Raw genomic sequence first — 19874 nt, 5'->3', positions numbered from 1 at the left:
AGTGTTGCACGAAACACTGCCACAAGAAACTCGAACACTCGTAAAAGGAATGACTGATGAACAAGTAGGACATATCACAGGAGGACACACACACAAAACCGAAGGACAGTCGGTGACGAAACACGTCGTCTGACCACACGACCGACCAGCAACCAACCAAGGCCATTGGCACTCAAACCACGTGTATCAGCAATGGTCGGGCGAGTCTCGCCTGTCCGGAGCTCAATGCAGCTCCTAACCGACTGAACCCGATGTCTCTCGGGAAGTGGGAGACACGGCGATCCTGGTACAATGGCTCTGACCCAATCATGCAGAGGAACTCTTGCCCATTGGCCAAGACGTTCTGCACAAGAAGGAACCGAACCACATCCTGCAAGATGAGCCAGTGATGCGGCCCAGAAGCGGTGAAAAAGACCAAATATATGTCGGCCGATGAGACGACCAGCGGTCGTCCCGCTCCAATCTCCGTCCGTCAAACAGTTCATCCTGTGTCACGAGCGGACCGCGACTCACCGGCGCTCCTTCCCCGACTTCACTGCTGCTGCGTCCCGACTGCACTGCTGGTCCGTCTCCAACTCAGCCGACTTTCTTCGGATGGTCGACGTCCCAGAGACGCTGGCTCGGACCCAGCCATGCAGAGGGAACACAACCGACATCTCTGCACAGGAAGGAACCGACTGAAAATACACCTCGTCGATGAGGTGACCGACCGAACGCCCAACCAACGGTAGCCCTCGCTGGTACTAGCTGTGCGGACCTCCCGGAGGCTCAGTATCTGACTGCAACTACGTTTGGACTGCACTTCTGCCGCGTTCCAACTCCAACCGCTCCAGGTCCGATCACCCTCACTGACGACCAGACACACGACGACACGGAAATACTGTCGGTTGCTCCAGAGATGGTACGACAGTGGACGTATGGAAAGCGCTGCTGCTGCCGCTCACGGACAAGTAAGGTAGGAAGTTAGTGACGCTAGTAAGTAGAATAAGTAAACGAGGCGGGAGTAATGTAATAGAAGATGACATGGAATAAATGGCATGAACACGACTCACGCGTTCCCACAGACCCTGTGAGAGAATATCTCGTTATAGTGTAGGGAGAGTATTCGTGGAAATGCAAGACAATGCAAGTTTCAGAAAGTGTGAAGGTGATTGCTAGTCATAAGCAACAATCAAGATCCAGCCCCTACAGAATTAATTCATAAGATAGGAAACCATCCCTGTAAACAGAAACTGCATCTAATACACCAACACAGTTGCTATATTGGGGGATATATTCAGTATTATTGCATCTTGCAACAAATAATTTCATTAAGCGGCTCAGTTGTGTTAGGAATTGAAAATACGACAAGCTGCAAACCCATAGAAGAGTGTAGAGAATCCCTTGCATCCTTGCCTCGTCGAACGTCACAGTTATAAAAGAAGTAACTTTATACGAGAACTATAACTTCTGCTTTGTCAAAAACAGGAATTAGCGACATTCGATTTCTTTGCTTTAACACTAGGCTATCTCCCGAACATGTCGCGCTGTAGTTGTGGACAGTCTGCACATGAAGTGATGGAACTCACCGCAGGAGAGAAACGGCGGCGTCATCCGGCTGTGGAGTCGTCTGGGGAGTGGTGGGGGCCACAGCTGTGGCTGGGCTCCGGCCGTCGTCGCTGTGGCCACTTTGCGGCTGCGGGGAGGGGCCGGTCCTGCCCTCTCCAGTGCTCGGCGTGCTGCGCAGAAGGAACACTGCCTCAAAAAGGGTTTTCACATCGAAGTCAGTGGTCAGATTACCACAGACTGTACGCTGAGGTACTGTCCACACACAGATAATGCGAAACACACTGCCAAAGACAGTAGCGAGCCCGCTAAGATGAATTACTCAGAATTCAGATAATCAGTTTACACATTGCTTCTCCTAATTTTCTCGTACCTGTGGCCTAGAATATTACACAGTATTTGGTACAAAATAATACATAAATATAAGGCTCGTACGAAGCTCAACAATTATGCTTATGACAGCTATGTGTTGACATAGTTTCAAAGTGAACGAGAGCGGACCGACCTCTCTGGAGGCCATCTGAGTGCCACCGGTTTTTAATTATCTGTTGTCAGTTATTTTAAATTTTAGGCTTATGGTTATTTGTTTTGTTTTCTTAAAATTTTGCAAACTTAATTTTTAAATTTGGCTTTCAAGCTTAAACACTGCAGCCTTCTGCCTTTAAAGATTAAGATAATATAATTTAAAATTTTGAAGTTTAATTGTGGCCCTCAACCATTGGTACTGCACTTTCCATATGTTGCCCCTTAAAATTATTTTGTTGCTATCTTAACTGGATTTTTATCTTGCTGATTTTTAAGATTTTTTGTTGTTAAACATGCTGGCTTTGTGCTTTTAAAGGTCTATGGCAATATAGTCTGAAGTTATGAAATTTGTGTCCCTCAGCCATTTCTGTTGCACCTTGCATATGTTGCTTTTTTTGGGGGTTTTAAATTATTTTATTGCCGTCTTAACGGAATTTTTGGTTTTTGTAAGGTTTCTTGTTCGCCTTCTTCCTTTAAAGGTCTATGCCAATATATTCTGAAATTTTCGAATTTAATTGTGGCCCTCAGCCATTTGTATTGCACTTTGCGTATGTTGTTTCTGAATTATTTTATTGTTTTCTTAATTGGGTTTTATCTTTAAGATTTCTTGTTGGAGGCCTTCAGCTATTGAAGAGTTACATTCGTGGCTATGTGCCATTTTGGTAGTAAAGGTTAGTAATGTAGAATGAATGACGGTTGGAAGCAGTAACTGACTTCAACCCTTGGCCCTTTCCACAATCTTATTACCTGTTCTGACCAGCCGGTTTAGCGGGCGTAGCAGTATTGTTAGCCAATCAATAGATTGTAGTAATACCTAGGAATCGTATTTTTGTGCAAAGATACACGTTTTTCAATAGAACCACTCCTATTGACATTAACAGACTAAAAGTAGCGTAAATCAGAATGTCACTGGTGTTTGTTGCAGGAGTCCTTTACGAGATACCGAATTTTGAAATATTCCAGATCGGCACTTCTTTGAGGCATCTATCCTGCTTAGGTACTAATTACAATTTCTTTATATTTGCTTACATTGTGCTTGCGTGTTCTTTGAGAGCATTTCAACATGCTATTCAGTTAGTGTGTGACAGTCCAATGGTAACAACACCTGTGTTTGTATGACATACACTATGTCACCAAAGGCATCTGGACACCCCCAAAAACATTCGTTTTTCATATTAGGTGCATTGTGCTGCCACATACTGCCAGGTACTCCATATCAGCGACCTCAGTGGTCATTACACATCGTGAAAGAGCAGAAAGGGGCACTCTGCGTAACTCAAGGACTTCGAATGTGGTTAGGTGACTGATGTGTCACTTGTGTCATACATCTGTAAGCGAGGTTTCAACACTCCTAAACATCCCTAGGTCACTATATCCGATGTGATAACGCAGTGGAAACGTGAAAGGACATATACAACACAAAAGCGTACAGGCCAACTGCATTTGTTGACTGACTGACTGCCGACAGTTGAAGAAGGTCTTAATGTGGAATAAGCAGACATCTATCTAGACCATCACATGGGAAATCGAAACTTCATCAGGATCCACTGCAAGTACAGTCACAATTAGGTGGGAGGTGAGATAACTTGGATTTGACGGTCAAGCAGCTGCTCTTAAATCACATATCACGTTGGTAAATGCCAAATGACACCTCGCTCGGTGTAAGGAGCGTAAGTATTGGACGATTGAACAGTAGAAAAACGTTGTGTGGAGTGATTAATCACGGTACACAATGTGGCGATCCGATGGCAGGGTGTGGGTATGGCGAATGCCCCAAGAACGTCTTCTGCCAGCGTGTGCAGTAACAACAGTAAAATTCGGAGGCGCTGGTTTTATGATGTGGACGTATTTGTCATGGAGGTTTTGCGTGGCATTATCACAGCACAGGCCTACATTGATGGTTTATGTACCTTCTTTCTTTCCACTGTTGAAGAGCAATTTGGGAATGGCGTTTGCATCTTTCACCACTTTCAAGAACCTGTTCATAATGCGCAGCCTATAGCGGAGTGTTTACACGACAATAACATCGCTATAATGGACTGGGCTTCACACAATCCTGACCCAAATCCCATTGAACACCTTTGGGATACTTTGGAAAGTCGACCTCGTGCCAGGCCTCGCTGAGCGACATTGGTACCTCTCCTCAGAGCAGCACTCTGTGAAGAGTGGGCTGCCATTCCCCAAGATACCTTCCAGCACTTGATCGAACGAGAGTGTAAGCTGTCATCAACGTTAAGGGTGGGCCAACACCATATTGAATTCGAGCATTACCGACAGAGGGCACCACGAAATTGTAAGTCATATTCAGCCAGGCGTCCGGATACTTTGATCACATAGTGTATATCAGAAAATGATATCAATTTTACTGTGCAGGCACATCTAATTAAACTTAGTGGTGGACGTTTTATACTTGGCAGTACACACACTCAGAGCTGTGCAACGTAGATGAGTGGCTTACCTGGTGTCTGTTGGCGTCTCTGCAATCAGGTGAGTCAACTGCACAACAGTTTGTGGGTCGTTGACTACAGCCTCACCCCAGCCCTGCGTCGCGACCACGTGGAGCAAGTGGGACTTTATGAAGACGATGGCGGCCTGCTTCAGCCTGTTAGCAGAGTGTCTAATCGCGAGAACACCTGTGGCTGCCGCAGTCTCGACAGACAGCTGTGAGGCCACCTGTTGCTCGCAATGCGCCTTCAGTACCGACAAGCCGTATTTGTCGGCGGCGACCAGCAGCTTTGGGGCCATGCTGGGCAGCTGGGGCACCTGCAGGGTGTAGAGGTATGCCAGCACCTGGCGCATCACAGGACCCTCTGTGTCCGAGTGTACGAGCTGGTTGCTGCTGCCCTCTACAGTGACGCGACGGAACATGTCCGCAAACACGGGACTCCTGGCGGCCAAGACAGCCCTGTGAGCCACGAGCCGCGTGTCTCCGGCCAGCAGAGTCACCACAGCGCCGTCCCCTGCGTCCAGCAGAGCGCCCAGATCCTCGGCCGTGGCCTCCTCAGCCGCCTGAACTCGTCCCACTGTGAGGGATTCTGGAACACAGTGTCAATGATCACTTCTTTGCCCTCACACAATACTCTCTATACTTGTATGAGCCGCAATCAAATCTGTATGAACCTGCAGTTAGGATATGTTTCCAATCGCATGCCAGTTGCAACAATATGATTTCTTTGCTGTGTCAGACTGATGCCGAAAGTGAATAGGTAAAAATCATTAAAAATACTTTATCAGGGGGGATGTAACGGAAAATGATAACATTTATTTAAAAATCATTACCGTCATATTTATTAATGTGCAATCTAAAATTTTGTATGCATAAAGCAAAAGAGCTGTGTTTCAACAGCCAAATATAATAAAATATGCATGATTAATATTTTGCCAAAATTTTAATTTTTCATTTTTTATTTTCTTTTTTATAAAAAGCCATAGCTCATATTCTAATGATGCAATTAATCTGAAAATTTTATTGTAGTGTCCTGAAAAGGTTATAAGACCAGTGAACCACAGTTATTAATTGTGGTACAAATTGTATCATTAAGAGTTTTTAATTTTGCGCATCCAAATTTCCTTTTTCTACATACAATCATCTAAATATCCGCAAGTAAGTGGTGGATCCAGAATTTTTTAGTTCCAACGAGACAGCAGAGCGTTGTTAACAGTTCCTGAAAATTTCATAGCATTAGAACATATACTTTTTGAGGCAAGGCTTCCAATAAAGTAAAAAAAATGTAAAACAGAGAAAATGATGTTCAAAGATTTTCTTCTCATACTTCTAAATGTAATAAGCTTACCTCAATTTTAAAATCCTCCATACTGATATTCCTCATCCTCCAGGTTTATCTTCTCTCCTCTTAGAATATGCATGGCCTGTTTTTGCAGGTAAGACACTGATCTGTTAGCTTCCTTGACCCTGCTCTCGTCGATGGTGTAAAATCCTTTTCTTGTATGCACAGCAGGATCTGTACCAAATCTCTTCAGAACTTCAATTCTGCCATTATTTCCATTATTGTAACATATAACGGCATCATAGACACCTATTTTAAGTACTTGAAGTCCACAGAAAGTCCTTTTTGAGCATGTAATCCAAATTAAATTACTGAGGCTTTCATATGCAATTTTGTGACTTTCCGTGAAGACAGTTCCTCAATAAATCAGGGCTTGCAAGAAACTTGAATGTGGGATTAAATGCTTTCATAACATATTCTGGTAATGAGTGTTATGGGAATACATCTCATTTTATATTGTTCAACTTACACTGATCGTCTTTTAGACACAGATGGTACACTGGTGCTTTGTCACTGGATAAGCTAAGAGCTTAAGTTCTTCACTTCTAATTTCTTCCTCTTTTTTTTGGTAACCCGATTTCCATGAAACCTCCATTTCCTAAACATAGTTTTGCCACCACCAATTATGCATAAATGTGGACTCCCACGTAAAGATTTGTGAATTCAACCTTCCACCTACTAATATGTATTAGTATTGTCAAAACGTAAATGAACCACATGCAAGAAAGTTTTCAGGCAATGATATAGACGTCAGCCAAAGGAATCGAAAGAAAATAGCTTTGACAGTGACAAATATTCCACTGAAGCAACCAGTTTCCCAGTTGTTGGAAAAGGCACCGGCTGTGTAGAGTTAATCAGTTTAACAATTTAATGGCATTTGTAAAACCGCTATCACGATAAAATTCACACACAGCATAGAGTAAACTGTGTAGATGAAGAAAATAATATTTTTGAAAAATCCATTTTTGGACCAAAATCTATTACATCCTCCCTTAGAACTTTCCTATTTGCTTGTACAAAAAGCCCAGAAGGAACAGACCTCTTATCGTTAATCTCTTTCTACAATTACTTGTGCAGAATATCAAAATGGAGATCTAGCACAATACTAAGAGCGTCAGAAGGTAGTGTATTCAATACACAGTCCTGATTTCTGCAGTTATTTAAGGAAACAACGATATTTTGCGCCTGAAATCTGTATACTCTGCCCTTAACCGCTAATCCAGCAAGTTTCTCTGCAGGAACTGATACTCACAGGGGATCAACTAACTGCTATCACGGTCTGATATGACTTTCTAGAAACATAACATCGAGATGGTGGGCATAGCTAGATCCAAATCCTGACATTCTCCAATCTCACAACACCCAACATTGTGTTGAGTAGAGGCATAATTAGCCCCCCTCCCCCAATGGATATAATTAAATTTATGAGGGATGAAAACAAATGTGTCTAAATGTGTTTCGCTCACAATACTAAATTATTTCCAAAAGATTACTTTTACTATTACTATTTCATAATGATGTGATAGTTATTGCATAAGTTACCATTAATTAATGGTTATTTTCAAATAAAGCATTAACGAATTACACGATGTGGTGCAAATAGAGGTTGCCAAACGAATGTATGGACTTCATCTTCCACACATAATCCTCCTGCTATACACAGTAGTTTGTACTTTGTACCATGGACCTATGGTAAAGATATCAAGGCATATAAATTGCATACGGTAAATGTCTCATAAAATGCACAGTAGTTTGTACCATGCACGTATGATAGAGAAATCGAGATACACAAACCACATACCTTTAAATATCTCCATAACAATACATGAAATAAATTAAACCTTAACTCAAGACATATTATGTAGTGGCCCCTGTTCTGTTGTAGGGTGTGTACAGTATTATTATTATTACTATTATTATGATTATTATTTGTAGCACCTAGTAAGACACAAAGCATTGGTAAAATGAAATAGTTCGATTTCTGACAGTACAGGAGTAAGGAGTCCAGCAATCAAGTGAGTCAGAAAAAGTAAGTAGAGTGCAAGGATTTTAAATTGATTGATTTTAAATAAGGCTGTAGGTGAGGGTGAAACAAGTGTCATGAGAGAGAGAGAAGTGGTGTGGAGGAAGCATGTTTTGCAACAAGTATATACCTTCACTGGAGACAGTTAACTTTCGTTTTCAAGGAGTAGTAGATGCAATGAGAAAGGCTACATCATACTACGAAAAATGGTTGTTGCAAATAAGATGTACCAGACATGTCATTGTCTCATTCGTCAGGGTCATGGGTATGACGCCCTGAGTCCACCCTGATGCATGGAGCCCAGTCCTGCCACTGACAGGCTTCTCAGGGCCAAATGGATGAGTGGTGACAGATCATGGACTTCCTGTAGAAGCTGCTGATAGACCAGTGGATAAGCGGTGACAGATCATGTACTTCCCATAGAAGCTGCTGACAGCCAAGTGTATAAGCAGTGACAGATCATGTACTTCCTGTAGAAGCTGCTGACAGTCCAGTGGATAAGCGGCGACAGATTATGTACTTCCCGTAGAAGCTGCTGACAGCCAAGTGGATAAGCAGTGACAGATCATGTACTTCCTGTAGAAGCTGCTGACAGTGTAGTGGATAAGTGGCAACAGATCATGTACTTCCCGTAGAAGCTGCTGACAGCCAAGTGGATAAGCGGTGACAGATCATGTACTTCCTGTAGAAGCTGTTGACAGTCCAGTGGATAAGCGGCGACAGATCATGTACTTCCCGTAGAAGCTGCTGACAGTCCAGTGGATAAGCGGCGACAGGTCATGTACTTCAAGTTGAAGCTGCTGACAGTCCAGTGGATAAGCGGCGACAGATCATGTACTTCCCGTAGAAGCTCCTGATCGCCAAGTGGATAAGCAGTGACAGCTCATGTACTTCTGTAGAAGCTGCTGACAGCCAAGTGGATAAGCAGTGACAGATCATGTACTTCCTGTAGAAGCTGCTGACATTCCAGTGGATAAGCGGCGATAGATCATGTACTTCCCGTAGAAGCTGCTGACAGCCAAGTGGATAAGCAGTGAGGGATCATGTACTTCCTGTAGAAGCTGCTGACAGTCCAGTGGATAAGCGGCGACAGGTCATGTACTTCCCGTAGAAGCTGCTGACAGCCAAGTGGATAAGCAGTGACTGATCATGTACTTGTTGTAGAATCTGCTGACAGCCAAGTAGATAAGCAGTGACAGATCACGTACTTCCTGTAGAAGCGACAGCAAGAGGTGATAGTAATTCAGGTATCTGTGGTATATCTGATAGATGACTGTTGAGAACTCTCCAGAAACACCCATGCACAGCAGATCCCAGTCGACTGATCCTAGCTTATAAACGTCAGCTGACTCTTCCCACTTTCAAGGATAGTTTACAGAGTGTGGCTGCAGTATGGTTGGTGTAATGTCTTACAGAACGGCAAACAAGTATCGCTAAAGTAATCCTTCTATTCTTTCTTATACTCTGGACCAGTTAAGTTCGAAGGATAGCTAGTTACCATTAAGATCTGAAGCAGTCTGTACACAAATCGAGATTTTCTTTACGGCAGCAGTAGCACCTTCTATAAAAGCTACTAATTTCCTGAAAGTGTTTAGATGTAGTAATCGAAAACAAAATCAAAATCATCGTTAGTTTACAGCAAATGCAGACAACAGAACACGACATGTTACTTACAACAAGCACTACACACACACACTGGTTCTCTATGACGTACCAATACACATCATTGGTAACTTACGGAAATTCTCAAAAATTTACGTTTATTCACGTTGATACACAATAAAATATTTGGTAAATGTTTCTTTGAATGGGGTTGCTAGTCCAAAGTTTTTATCGAGGAGAAATGTTAAACGCAACTGACGTTATAGCACAAAGTACGTTTCCCGTGGCACACAGCGTACGAAAATACTTAATTTATTGCAACACAAGCTCGGATTTTGATGCAGTTGACACAAAGAACATGTTTAAAATTGATGAGAAGTTTTGGGACCCGAATTTTAGAGGCGAATTAATCTGACACATCTGATTTTACTTGGACACGAAGGAAATAGAGGAAATTGTGAGTAAATAGCCATGGAAAAAAAGTGCGGCGTGAAGCACAACACAACTAAAGGAGTTTTGGTAAACTTTTGTGAAAATTCCATGTACAAACCCTAGGAGTCGATGAATGGGAGTATACGGAACAAAAAATGTCTAATGATGTCCAGAAATGCATGCTAGGCACCATTTATTGAATCATACTTTGTTACAGAAGCTACAGTGTAATTCCATGCAGCCATGGTTACAGTATTCACGGTTTCCTCCTAGAGGGTGATACTGTTTCTCGCACATCATGACCTAGGATGCAAGAAGTCATGAAGGACGTACCCTAAATGATCGGACACTAGAGTTGTAAGAAAATTTAATCAGCACTGTGGAAGGCGACCGCCATATCAATAGCAGGCAGTTGGCCCACCACTACAGGGTAAGCCAGACGACCGTGTAGAACATTCTCCATGACGACTGTTACTACCCTTATCAGTTAGAGCGTGTGCAGGGCTTACTAGCGACAGACTTTCCACATCTGTACCAGTTTTGTCACTGGTTTCTTCACCAGGTAACCACGATTCAGGGATCTGTGTCATTCGTCCTATTCACAGATGACGCCATCCTTACGTGATCTTCAGCTTTTACAACAGGCATCTGTGGGATGGTATGCAGAAGGCCCATGGTATGATGACAGCGAATCATCAGCATCGTGGCAGCCTGAATGTCTGGGCTCGGATAATTGGCTACCTATTTTGGGACCAGTCTTCCTCCCACGTCGCCTGACAGGTCGGAAATATCGGCGTTTCTTGTGGGTGACTTGCTGGAAACAGTGCACTGATGATTCTAAGGGTTATGTGGCTGCTACACGATGGTCCTCCAGCCCACTTCGCCATTAGCGCCTGGACGCATCTCAATCGCATCTTTTCTGGTTGAAGGATCGGACGAGGAGGTCCAGTTATACGGTCTGCTCGTTCACAAGATTTCAACCCGCTACATTTCTGGTTACAGGGTCAACTAAGGAGTAGCGCGTATGAAAAGTCCATTCCAGATGTGGAGACACTGGGGCAGCGTATTCATCCTGCCTCTGACACTGTTCGGCTGCAGCCTGCTCGATGTGAGCGTGTGAGACAGAGCACGCTACGGCGCGCATACACGCATGCGTTGGAAACGATTTTCAGCACACACTGTAATTGTCGGTGCGTGGTACAGCGCGAATTATACGGCAGTCTTTGTAACAGTATGTGACTGAATAAAGATTCTCTAGCGTGGAAACCGTGCATTTTCGGACATAAGTTCGTTAGACATTTCTGTTCCGTATCCCCTCATCGATCAATCCCTAGAGTCTGTACTCTGTGGTAAAAATCACCCAGTATGTGCAACATGACGACTAAATGGCATTCCAACGGGAGCTTTCTGCAATACCAAAGGCAATGATACACTGATACCCAACGGTGTTGCGTAGTTCGGTTGCAGAATTCTTGTGACTTCCCCTTGACACAAAGCAGATATTCCAACAAGTCCACGCCGGCGTGTACCACGGGTGGGTCACGCCCGTCTCTGCCAGTTATGCTACTGGAAAAACAGTAGCGTGTGAGGCACGTATTGCCTATCATGTAGGAGCAACGAACAGTGCTGAATACAAGTTTGTGTGACCCTTGGACGAGAGAGATTTCTGAACAAATGAGATATCACATAATTTGTGATTAATTTAGTGTACAACTATCTTACATCGTCTTTCGCCGTTCTAAAAATAGGTAGCAATGCAGTGTGTTTGAATACGACCGCCACGCCACGGCGAGAAGCAGGCAACAGGTGGCGCAGGCAGCTGGAGGGAAGCTTGCACACGCTCGCCTCCCCACGGCGCCGGCGAGGACGTCTCAAACCACGAGATAAGACCATCGTGATTAAATAAACTAGTACCAAAAGAACCACGTGGACCATGAGGTGTCTGTAGCAGCAATGGATGAAACACTTACCTTTGTTGGTTGTTAAACTATGTGCGGTGACTTCTGTATAGAATTCTGAAAGAGAAATTCGTAACAATCTCAACGAAAAAATTAAAAATATATTTCATTTCATATGGTTATCTACTATCACACCCAGACTCATATGGATCGAACAAAGTAAAATTTTTACCTGTAACAGAAATTGGGTGGCTGCAGCCAGTAGATATGACTACCGCCACAAAAATGCGGATGAACCAACTAAAGCTTCTGCAGAACATGGCGTAATGTCTCAGGTGTCGCGACAAGTAAGGAACTTTTCTGTCAAAATAACCTCACCAAACTTGCAGTCTGCTGAACAACCTGAAATTTACGGAATAAGTGTAACCTAAAAAGACATTTTCTAGCAGCTAGCTTCATAATAAATAAATTAGCGTAAATTAATCTTGATTACACCATTTTACGAGGCGGCTGCCACTCCGTTGTTCCGAATATACTGGGTGACTCACGAAGATATACAGTTGTTTTAATATCTTATTCTACAAGTAAAATCAAAGAAAAAAGTTCATATAAACATAGGTCCGCAAATGTTTATTTACGCAGTTACGGTTAATAAAGGTTTTTGCCTGAAATTTACCAACTTCGCTAATATAAAGGCATCGCAAAACTGTACGAGGTTAAAGTAAAGCACTATTTCCATTTATCTTGTTGTTGTTGGTCTGGTGAATCTAATAAAACTTGTCCCAGGCGTGTATCTGCAGTAATTTTCCAGGACATCCAGAAAATAAAACAAGTAATTTCATAAAGTTTTCAATTTATAAACTAGTTGGCCCAATTTGTTTAATAAATTCCAGATGTTTCCACAAATTATTTAGAGAATTTGATTTTGTAGAGAATTTGATTTTGAAAAATAATGCTAATAACGTTAACTGAAGGTCTATGAATGTGTCAGATAATCTGCTTTAATTAATACCACAGCACACGTGAATTCCTGTTAAACCAGAAGAGACAAAGCTCACCGTTAAGGAAGTTGTACATTGAACATACAATTTCTCAATACATTCAAAATAAATGTTCAAAAATGTCTCCACCGAGTTCAGTGCTTTTACCTGCACGTGTAGGTACAGATTTTGTTGCTCGTTTCAGTTTCACAGGGTTGTTCTTAATTTCGCCTATTGCATTCATAACGTGAGCAAGTAATGCCTCACGTGTACTGACTTTGTCCTCACAAACTATGTCTTTCATCCGTCCCATACAAAAATCCATTGGCGTTAAATCGGGCGATCTGGGTGGCCACAGACGTGTAGCACCACGACCAACCCATTTCTGAGGAAAATGATCATTTAAACGTTTAGTAACTGCGTTGGCGAAACGTGGAGGCGCACCGTCATGTTGAAAATACATTTGCAATCGCGTTGCTAGTGGAACACCTTCGAGGAAGCGGGGCATTTCTTGTTGAAGGAATTACAAGTACGTCTCGCCTTTTAGACCTCGTGGGAAAATGTTTTATTAGATTCACCTAATTAATAACAACAAAGTAAATGGAAATAGGTTTTTTACTTTAACCTCGTACAGTTTTGCGATGGCTTCATATTAGCGAAGTTGCTAAATTTCAGGCAAAATCTCCTATGAGCCGTAACCCCGTAGCTAAATATTTGTGGACCTATGTTTATTCGAACTTTCTCCTTTAGTTTTACTTGTAGAATATAATGTTAAAATGTTTGCATACCTTGGTGAGTCACCCTGTATACTGGCTGATCAGCTGAACTGTTTACGTCAGTTTCGAAACCGTTTAAGGGATCGTTATCATGTTTGCACCTGCTTAACTGCGAGGAACTGCTGGATGAGCGACGTCGTACTCGTATTAACTGCAGGGGACGGGGATCAGCCTCTCCTTTTCAAATTAAACTGCAGTATGTGTCAATACGTGGAGATGTATTATGCAGAGCTGGAGGAGGACAGGGGGCTGTGTCTCGCCTACAGAAGTGTCGTTAGCCGAGTTAGGCGAGCCTCAGGCGGCTAAGGACACGCCAGCGGGTACACCCGAGCGAGGTGCTGGTGGAAACTGCGCTCTATGAAACACAGGGTGTGTCAAAAAGTGTCACCCGATTTCAAAAAGATCATAGCTATTATGGTATTTGAGATATGTGAGCCGGCCGCTGTGGCCGAGCCGTTCTGGGCGCTTCAGTCCGGAGCCGCGCTGTTGCTACGGTCGCAGATTCGGATCCAGCCTCGGGCATGGATGTGTGTGATGTCGTTAGGTTAGTTAGGTTTAAGTAGTGCTAAGTGTAGGGGACTGATGACCTCAAATTTTAAGTCTCATAGTGCTTCGAGCCATTTGATCCATTCTTTGAGATATGTGGGTGAACAACACACACCTGGAAAGAGCAAACTCTCGAGCTTTACATGGTTACCACTAGGTAGCAGCGGTGTGCGCCACCTTTAGTTCTCCTAATAGTAAAAATGGTGTCGGGACAACGGAAAGCGTTTTGCGAACTGCGTGTCAGTAACAACCATTCAGCGTGACTTTCGTACTGTATATGATGTGGATCAAAAATGGTTCAAATGGCTCTGAGCACTATGGGACTCAACTGCTGTGGTCATAAGTCCCCTAGAACTTAGAACTACTTAAACCTAACTAACCTAAGGACATCACACACATCCATGCCTGAGGCAGGATTCGAACCTGCGACCGTAGCGGTCGTGCGCTTCCAGACTGTAGCGCCTTTAAGCGCTCGGCCACTCCGGCCGGCTGATGTGGATCCTCCTACAGCACACAGCAGTAGTCGATGACGTGAACTATGCCGAGAAACAGGTTGTTTGTGTAAAGGCAAATCGCCAGGTCATCCCAGAGTGTCTGACACACACGTCGAAAGCATCCGCCATAGTTTCACAAGGAGTACGCACAAATCCATTCGCCGTGCATCTCGATAGCTTAACATACCCCCGATGTCCACCTGGCGTGTGATGCCTACACCTTTACTTACGAAACCGTACAAAATTCAGCTACTGCAAGCTCTTCGAGAAGGTAACAAACAACAACGTGTGGAGTTGTGTCATTTAGGTCTTAGCAAGATGGAGGATGAAAGTTTTCTTCCACGCTTAGTGTTTAGTGACGAGGCAACATTCCATTTAAATGGAGAGGTGAACCGTCATTATGTGAGAGTATGGGGTAGCGAACAACCACATGAACTTGTACAACATGAGAGAGACTCTCCAAAATTGAATGTGTTTTGTGCAGTTAGAACAGTAAAAGACGTACGTCCGATTTTCCTTGGCCTAGAACACTGTTACAAGAAGTACATATTTCGATATGGTGGAGAAAGTTCCTATCCCACAGTTGGAGACTGGATTCGAAAGACTTCATTTACCAACAGGATGGGGCACAGCCACACTGGCATCTGGAAGTGCGGGAATTTATAAATCCAAGGATTACCGAACGATGGATCGATCGCAATGGACCAGATCATTCACCCTTACATTACTGGCCTCCAAGGTTACCGGACCTGACTGTATGTGACTATAGGAGGGGATCTATGAAAGACTCCGTTCATGTGCCTCCATTACCAACAATAGTGAATGAACCGAGACATCGCATAACAGCAGCTGTGGAACCTGTAACTCAAGACATGCCCGCTGCAGTGTGGGAACAATCTGAATACAGCATTGACATATGCCGTACATTTCAAGGCCGGCATAATGAACACTTATCAGAAGGAATGAAAAAAAAAACTTTTTGAGTTTTCCGTTAATCAAAACACAAAAGTCATTGTGTAAGTTTATTAGTTACAGAAATATAGACGTGTCAAATAGGATAAATATTTTTGATATACCCTGTATATGGTGGCAACTGAGTGCTGACTCGAATGGGGGCAATCTATCATGAAACCGAAGATATCACAGAGATATTGGTGAAGAAATGAGCGCACCGCAACATTGATCACAATTTTGTGACAATTATTACAACATTTACGAAGCTTTTGATTACGGATATTGTCAGAGACCACTGACAATTAACAACTAACACGCTCTTCGAGCTGTAGCAGCATATGAGGTGTCACATCGAAGCTAAACACTACAAAAACCAGATTTCATTTACGCAACTTGCTCTGTTTTGTAGCATTACGGTTTATTAAATGTGCCAATACTCTGAACTTGCCACAGTTGCACCTAATAAGGGGAAGGTTGAGATATTTAGATTCAAACGTAATCATAATCGATGATGATTACTGTAGCTGATGTTGAATGCTATTTAATCCAAGGTTTACTGATTAATGGAAATGGGCATTAGTGAAAATTGTAAATAAAAAAGGAAAAGCTCCACTTTATGAACAGATGGCGGATGGGCACTCCTCTTACATTAGCGACACGTTAATCGTATATCTCTAAGTAGCATATTTCGTGTGTGCACAGAACGACTAACTTGAATGTGATTTACGTTTTTGTTAATATCTTATGTAATATCACACTGCTCATGCTTCGAGTGGCCACAAAATGTCCGTGACGACTAAGATTATTTTGAATTTAACTATTTTGAATTTAATGTAAAGTACACATGTGGGACAGCCTTAAATATGAATATTTCTGAGGGTCAACACCGAGTCAGTGTTGGGCGATGCCACAGAGAATGTGGAAGGGCGTGGATCACTGCGCGTGTTCTCTTTGCGTCTTTCGGTTCATTCGGTACTTGGTGTTCCGTCGTTCGAGTTTCGGCAGCTTTCTGTCTCGGAGGGTCATTCCGGTGATCTCACGAGAGGTAAAGCTGTAGAGAGGTCTAGTCGGCGAGTTAACGCAAACTCTTTCTGGGTGCAGAGCGCTGGACTCCAATTAATTTACTGAGCTCTGCCCCACGCTTCCTGCAGGATTTCGAATACTATAAATACAGTTTCGATGATTTATTTTGGAACACTTGTTGGACCTCTAGCTTCGTACTAGTGAGAACCAAGGCAGAAACGAACTTGCAATATTATTGAAATGAATGAATAAAATCGCAAAAAAAAATTAATTTCACTTCAATTATTGTTTATGGCACATACTGTCTCTCAAATGGTTCAAATGGTTCTGAGCACTATGGGACTTAACATCTGTGGTCATCAGTCCCCTAGAACTTAGAACTACTGAAACCTAACTAACCTAAGGACATCACACACATCCATGCCCGAGGCAGGATTCGAACCTGCGACCGTAGCAGTCGCGCGGCTGCGGACTGAGCGCCTAGAACCGCTAGACCGCCGCGGCCGGCAATAAAATCGCCATAACTTGCCAACGGTTTGCTTTAGGACGTTAAAACTGCATGGTTAGCCACGGGCCATGATGGGAATTAATATCCGCATGCGTTTGGTTTGCTTTAGCGACGAAGCCCACTTTAATTTGCGTAGATTCGTCGATAAGCAAAACAAGCGCATTTGGGGGACTGAGAATCCGCACTCCGCAGTCGAGAAATCTCTCCACCCTCAACGGGTCACGTAATAATCGGTGCGATACTCGTCGATGGCACGGTGACTACCGAACGGTACGTGCAGGGTTTGGAAAACGATTTCATCCCCATTATCCAAAGACACCCTGATTTCGACAAGATGTGATTCATGCAAGGCAGAGCTCGATACCATCGAAGCAGGAGAGTGTCTGATGTCCTGGAGAAGCGCTTTGGGGACCGCATTCTGGCTCTGGGGTCTCAAGGGTCTCTATTGGCTGCCATATTCTCCGGACCTGATCACATGGGACTCCTCATTGTGCGGGTATATTAAAGACAAGGTGTACAGCAGTAACCCCAAGACCACTGCTTAAATGAAGACAGCCATTCAGCAGGTCATCGACAGCATCGACGTTCCGAGACTTCAGCGGGCCATGCAGAATTTCCCTATTCGTCTGCGCCACATCATCACCAATGATGGCAGGCATATCGAACGTCTCATAACCCATGGACGAATATCAGTAGTGATATTCACATGCTGCACGCCCGACAGCTTGTGACTAATTCGCGATTTTTCTCATACAGTTGAATAATTCTGACCCTGTAGATAATTTTGCTACAGCTGTGTTATTGGTTGCATGTGAGCAGTGAACGATGTTTTGCATCGTGTGAAGGATCAAAATTTTTTGAAATGTTTGCACACAGTTTCGATAATTACTGCTTTGAGAAAAAAAGAAATCTGCAAGCATATGTTCTGCTTTTACGCTGTACTTCTGCACTTTATTTATGATTATTTGTTAATGACTTTGCTTTGAATCCACAATGAAGTGAGATCACCATTCACAGACATTTCTGTAATATCAATAAATATTTATGAATGATGAACTGTAATTCGATTGTATTAGTCAACTTTATTAGCCCTACGGTTTTGATTGTTCAGTCCATTTCTCAATACATGCTATAAACATCCTATAAATTGTTAGGCAAATGGATTATTTCTTATCTGCGTAACGGCGCATTAAAACACGTGTGCGACCAACCTCTGTGACACATAAAGGCGAGTAGTCAGCCCGCAGTGCAGGTCAGATATTCCGGCCTTGCGACGTCCAGACACCGCTGCCAGAAGGTAGGGAAGAGACTCATTTGCAAATAAAATGTACAGCTTAGGATTTATCTCCTTTGAACACCGAAACGAAAGTTTTGTTATATGTAAATTCGCGAAGTCTTTTGACAATAGCGCAATACGAAGTTTTCTACTCACAGTACAGAACTCTAAAATAGGATAAATAAATTATTTAATGAAGGAACTCAATTCTACTGCTCTGCAAGTCCTGTGGACAAAAGAAAATAAGAAGATTCAACGAATTGGAAAGATACATTACGTCTGCTGACTTCAAATAAAATGCTGAGTGGTTTTATCCTTCTATTAGGTCAGTCAAAATATTGAAGTGATAAGTCCCCACTTTACGGCATCGAAATGGAGGATGACAGGGATAACCGACATACTACACTTTTTTCCAAAATTGTTTCTCTGAGGAAGATCTTACAGTGGTTCCTTATTTAATTCGTCAAGAGATCGCCTGAATGACATTTGCCGAAATAAACGTCGACTGGGCACAAAAACTACTGAAATCACTCTACAGAGGAATAGCCACTGGATCTGACAGAATGTCAATCTGTTTCTATTTAGAGTATGCGAAAGAATTTTCTCCTCTTCTAGAAGCACTGTACCGTATGTCATTTCAGGAGCGAAGCGTTCCTAGATTTGGAATTGTCTCTTCTCAGTTTCTGATTGTATTGTTGTTGTTGTTGTGGTCTTCAGTCCTGAGACTGGTTTGATTCAGCTGTCCACACTACTCTATACCGTGCAAGCTGCTTCATCTCCCAGTACCTACTGCAGCCTACATCCTTCTGAATCTGCTTAGTTTATTCATCTCTTGGTCTCCATCTACGATTTTTACCCTCCACGCTGCCCTCCAATACTAAATTGGTGATCCCTTGATGCCTCAGAACATGTCCTACCAACCGATCCCTTCTTCTAGTCAAGTTGTGCCACAAACTTCTCTTCTCCCCAATCCTATCCAACACCTCCTCATTAGTTATGTGATCTACCCACCTAATTTTCAGCATTATTCTGTAGCACCACATTTCGAAAGCTTCTGTTCTCTTCTTGTCCAAACTATTTATCGTCCATGTTTCACTTCCATACATGGCTACACTCCATACAAATACTTTCAGAAACGACTTCCTGACACTTAAATCTATACTCAATGTTAACAAATTTCTCTTCTCCAGAAACGCTTTCCTTCCCATTGCCAGTCTACATTTTATATCCTCTCTACTTCGACCATAATCAGTTATTTTGCTCCCCAAATAGCAAAACTCCTTTACTACTTTCAGTGACTCACTTCCTAAACTAATTCCCTCAGCATCACCCAGCTTCATTCGACTACACTCCATTATCCGCGTTTTGCTTTTGTTGATGTTCTTCTTATATCCTCCTCTCAAGACACTGCCCATTCCGTTCAACTGCTGTTCCAAGTCCTTTGCTGTCTCTGACAGAATTACAATGTCATCGGCGACCTCAAAGTTTTTATTTCTTCTCTATG

The 19874-nt window shown here is 43.0% G+C and overlaps 1 protein-coding gene across 2 annotated transcripts in view; it reads right to left on the bottom strand.

Annotated features, from left to right (window-relative positions):
- LOC124743690 (ankyrin-3-like) overlaps positions 1-19874 on the bottom strand; it is a 42608-nt gene that overhangs the window by 10426 nt on the left and 12308 nt on the right. For both annotated transcript variants that reach the window (XM_047248864.1, XM_047248865.1), the window contains exons 2-5: positions 12046-12215; positions 11886-11930; positions 4529-5105; positions 1569-1718 (exon numbers count right to left, since the gene is read on the bottom strand). In XM_047248864.1, the coding sequence (XP_047104820.1) occupies positions 1569-1718; positions 4529-5105; positions 11886-11930; positions 12046-12133 (860 nt within the window). In that variant the 5' untranslated portion in view covers positions 12134-12215. The remainder of the gene's footprint in view (positions 1-1568; positions 1719-4528; positions 5106-11885; positions 11931-12045; positions 12216-19874) is intronic.

The sequence above is a fragment of the Schistocerca piceifrons genome, unplaced genomic scaffold (assembly GCF_021461385.2).
Source record: "Schistocerca piceifrons isolate TAMUIC-IGC-003096 unplaced genomic scaffold, iqSchPice1.1 HiC_scaffold_2510, whole genome shotgun sequence".
Taxonomy (NCBI): domain Eukaryota; kingdom Metazoa; phylum Arthropoda; class Insecta; order Orthoptera; family Acrididae; genus Schistocerca; species Schistocerca piceifrons.
Note: the sequence above shows the minus strand (reverse complement) of the source record. Positions and strands in the feature narration are given on the sequence as shown.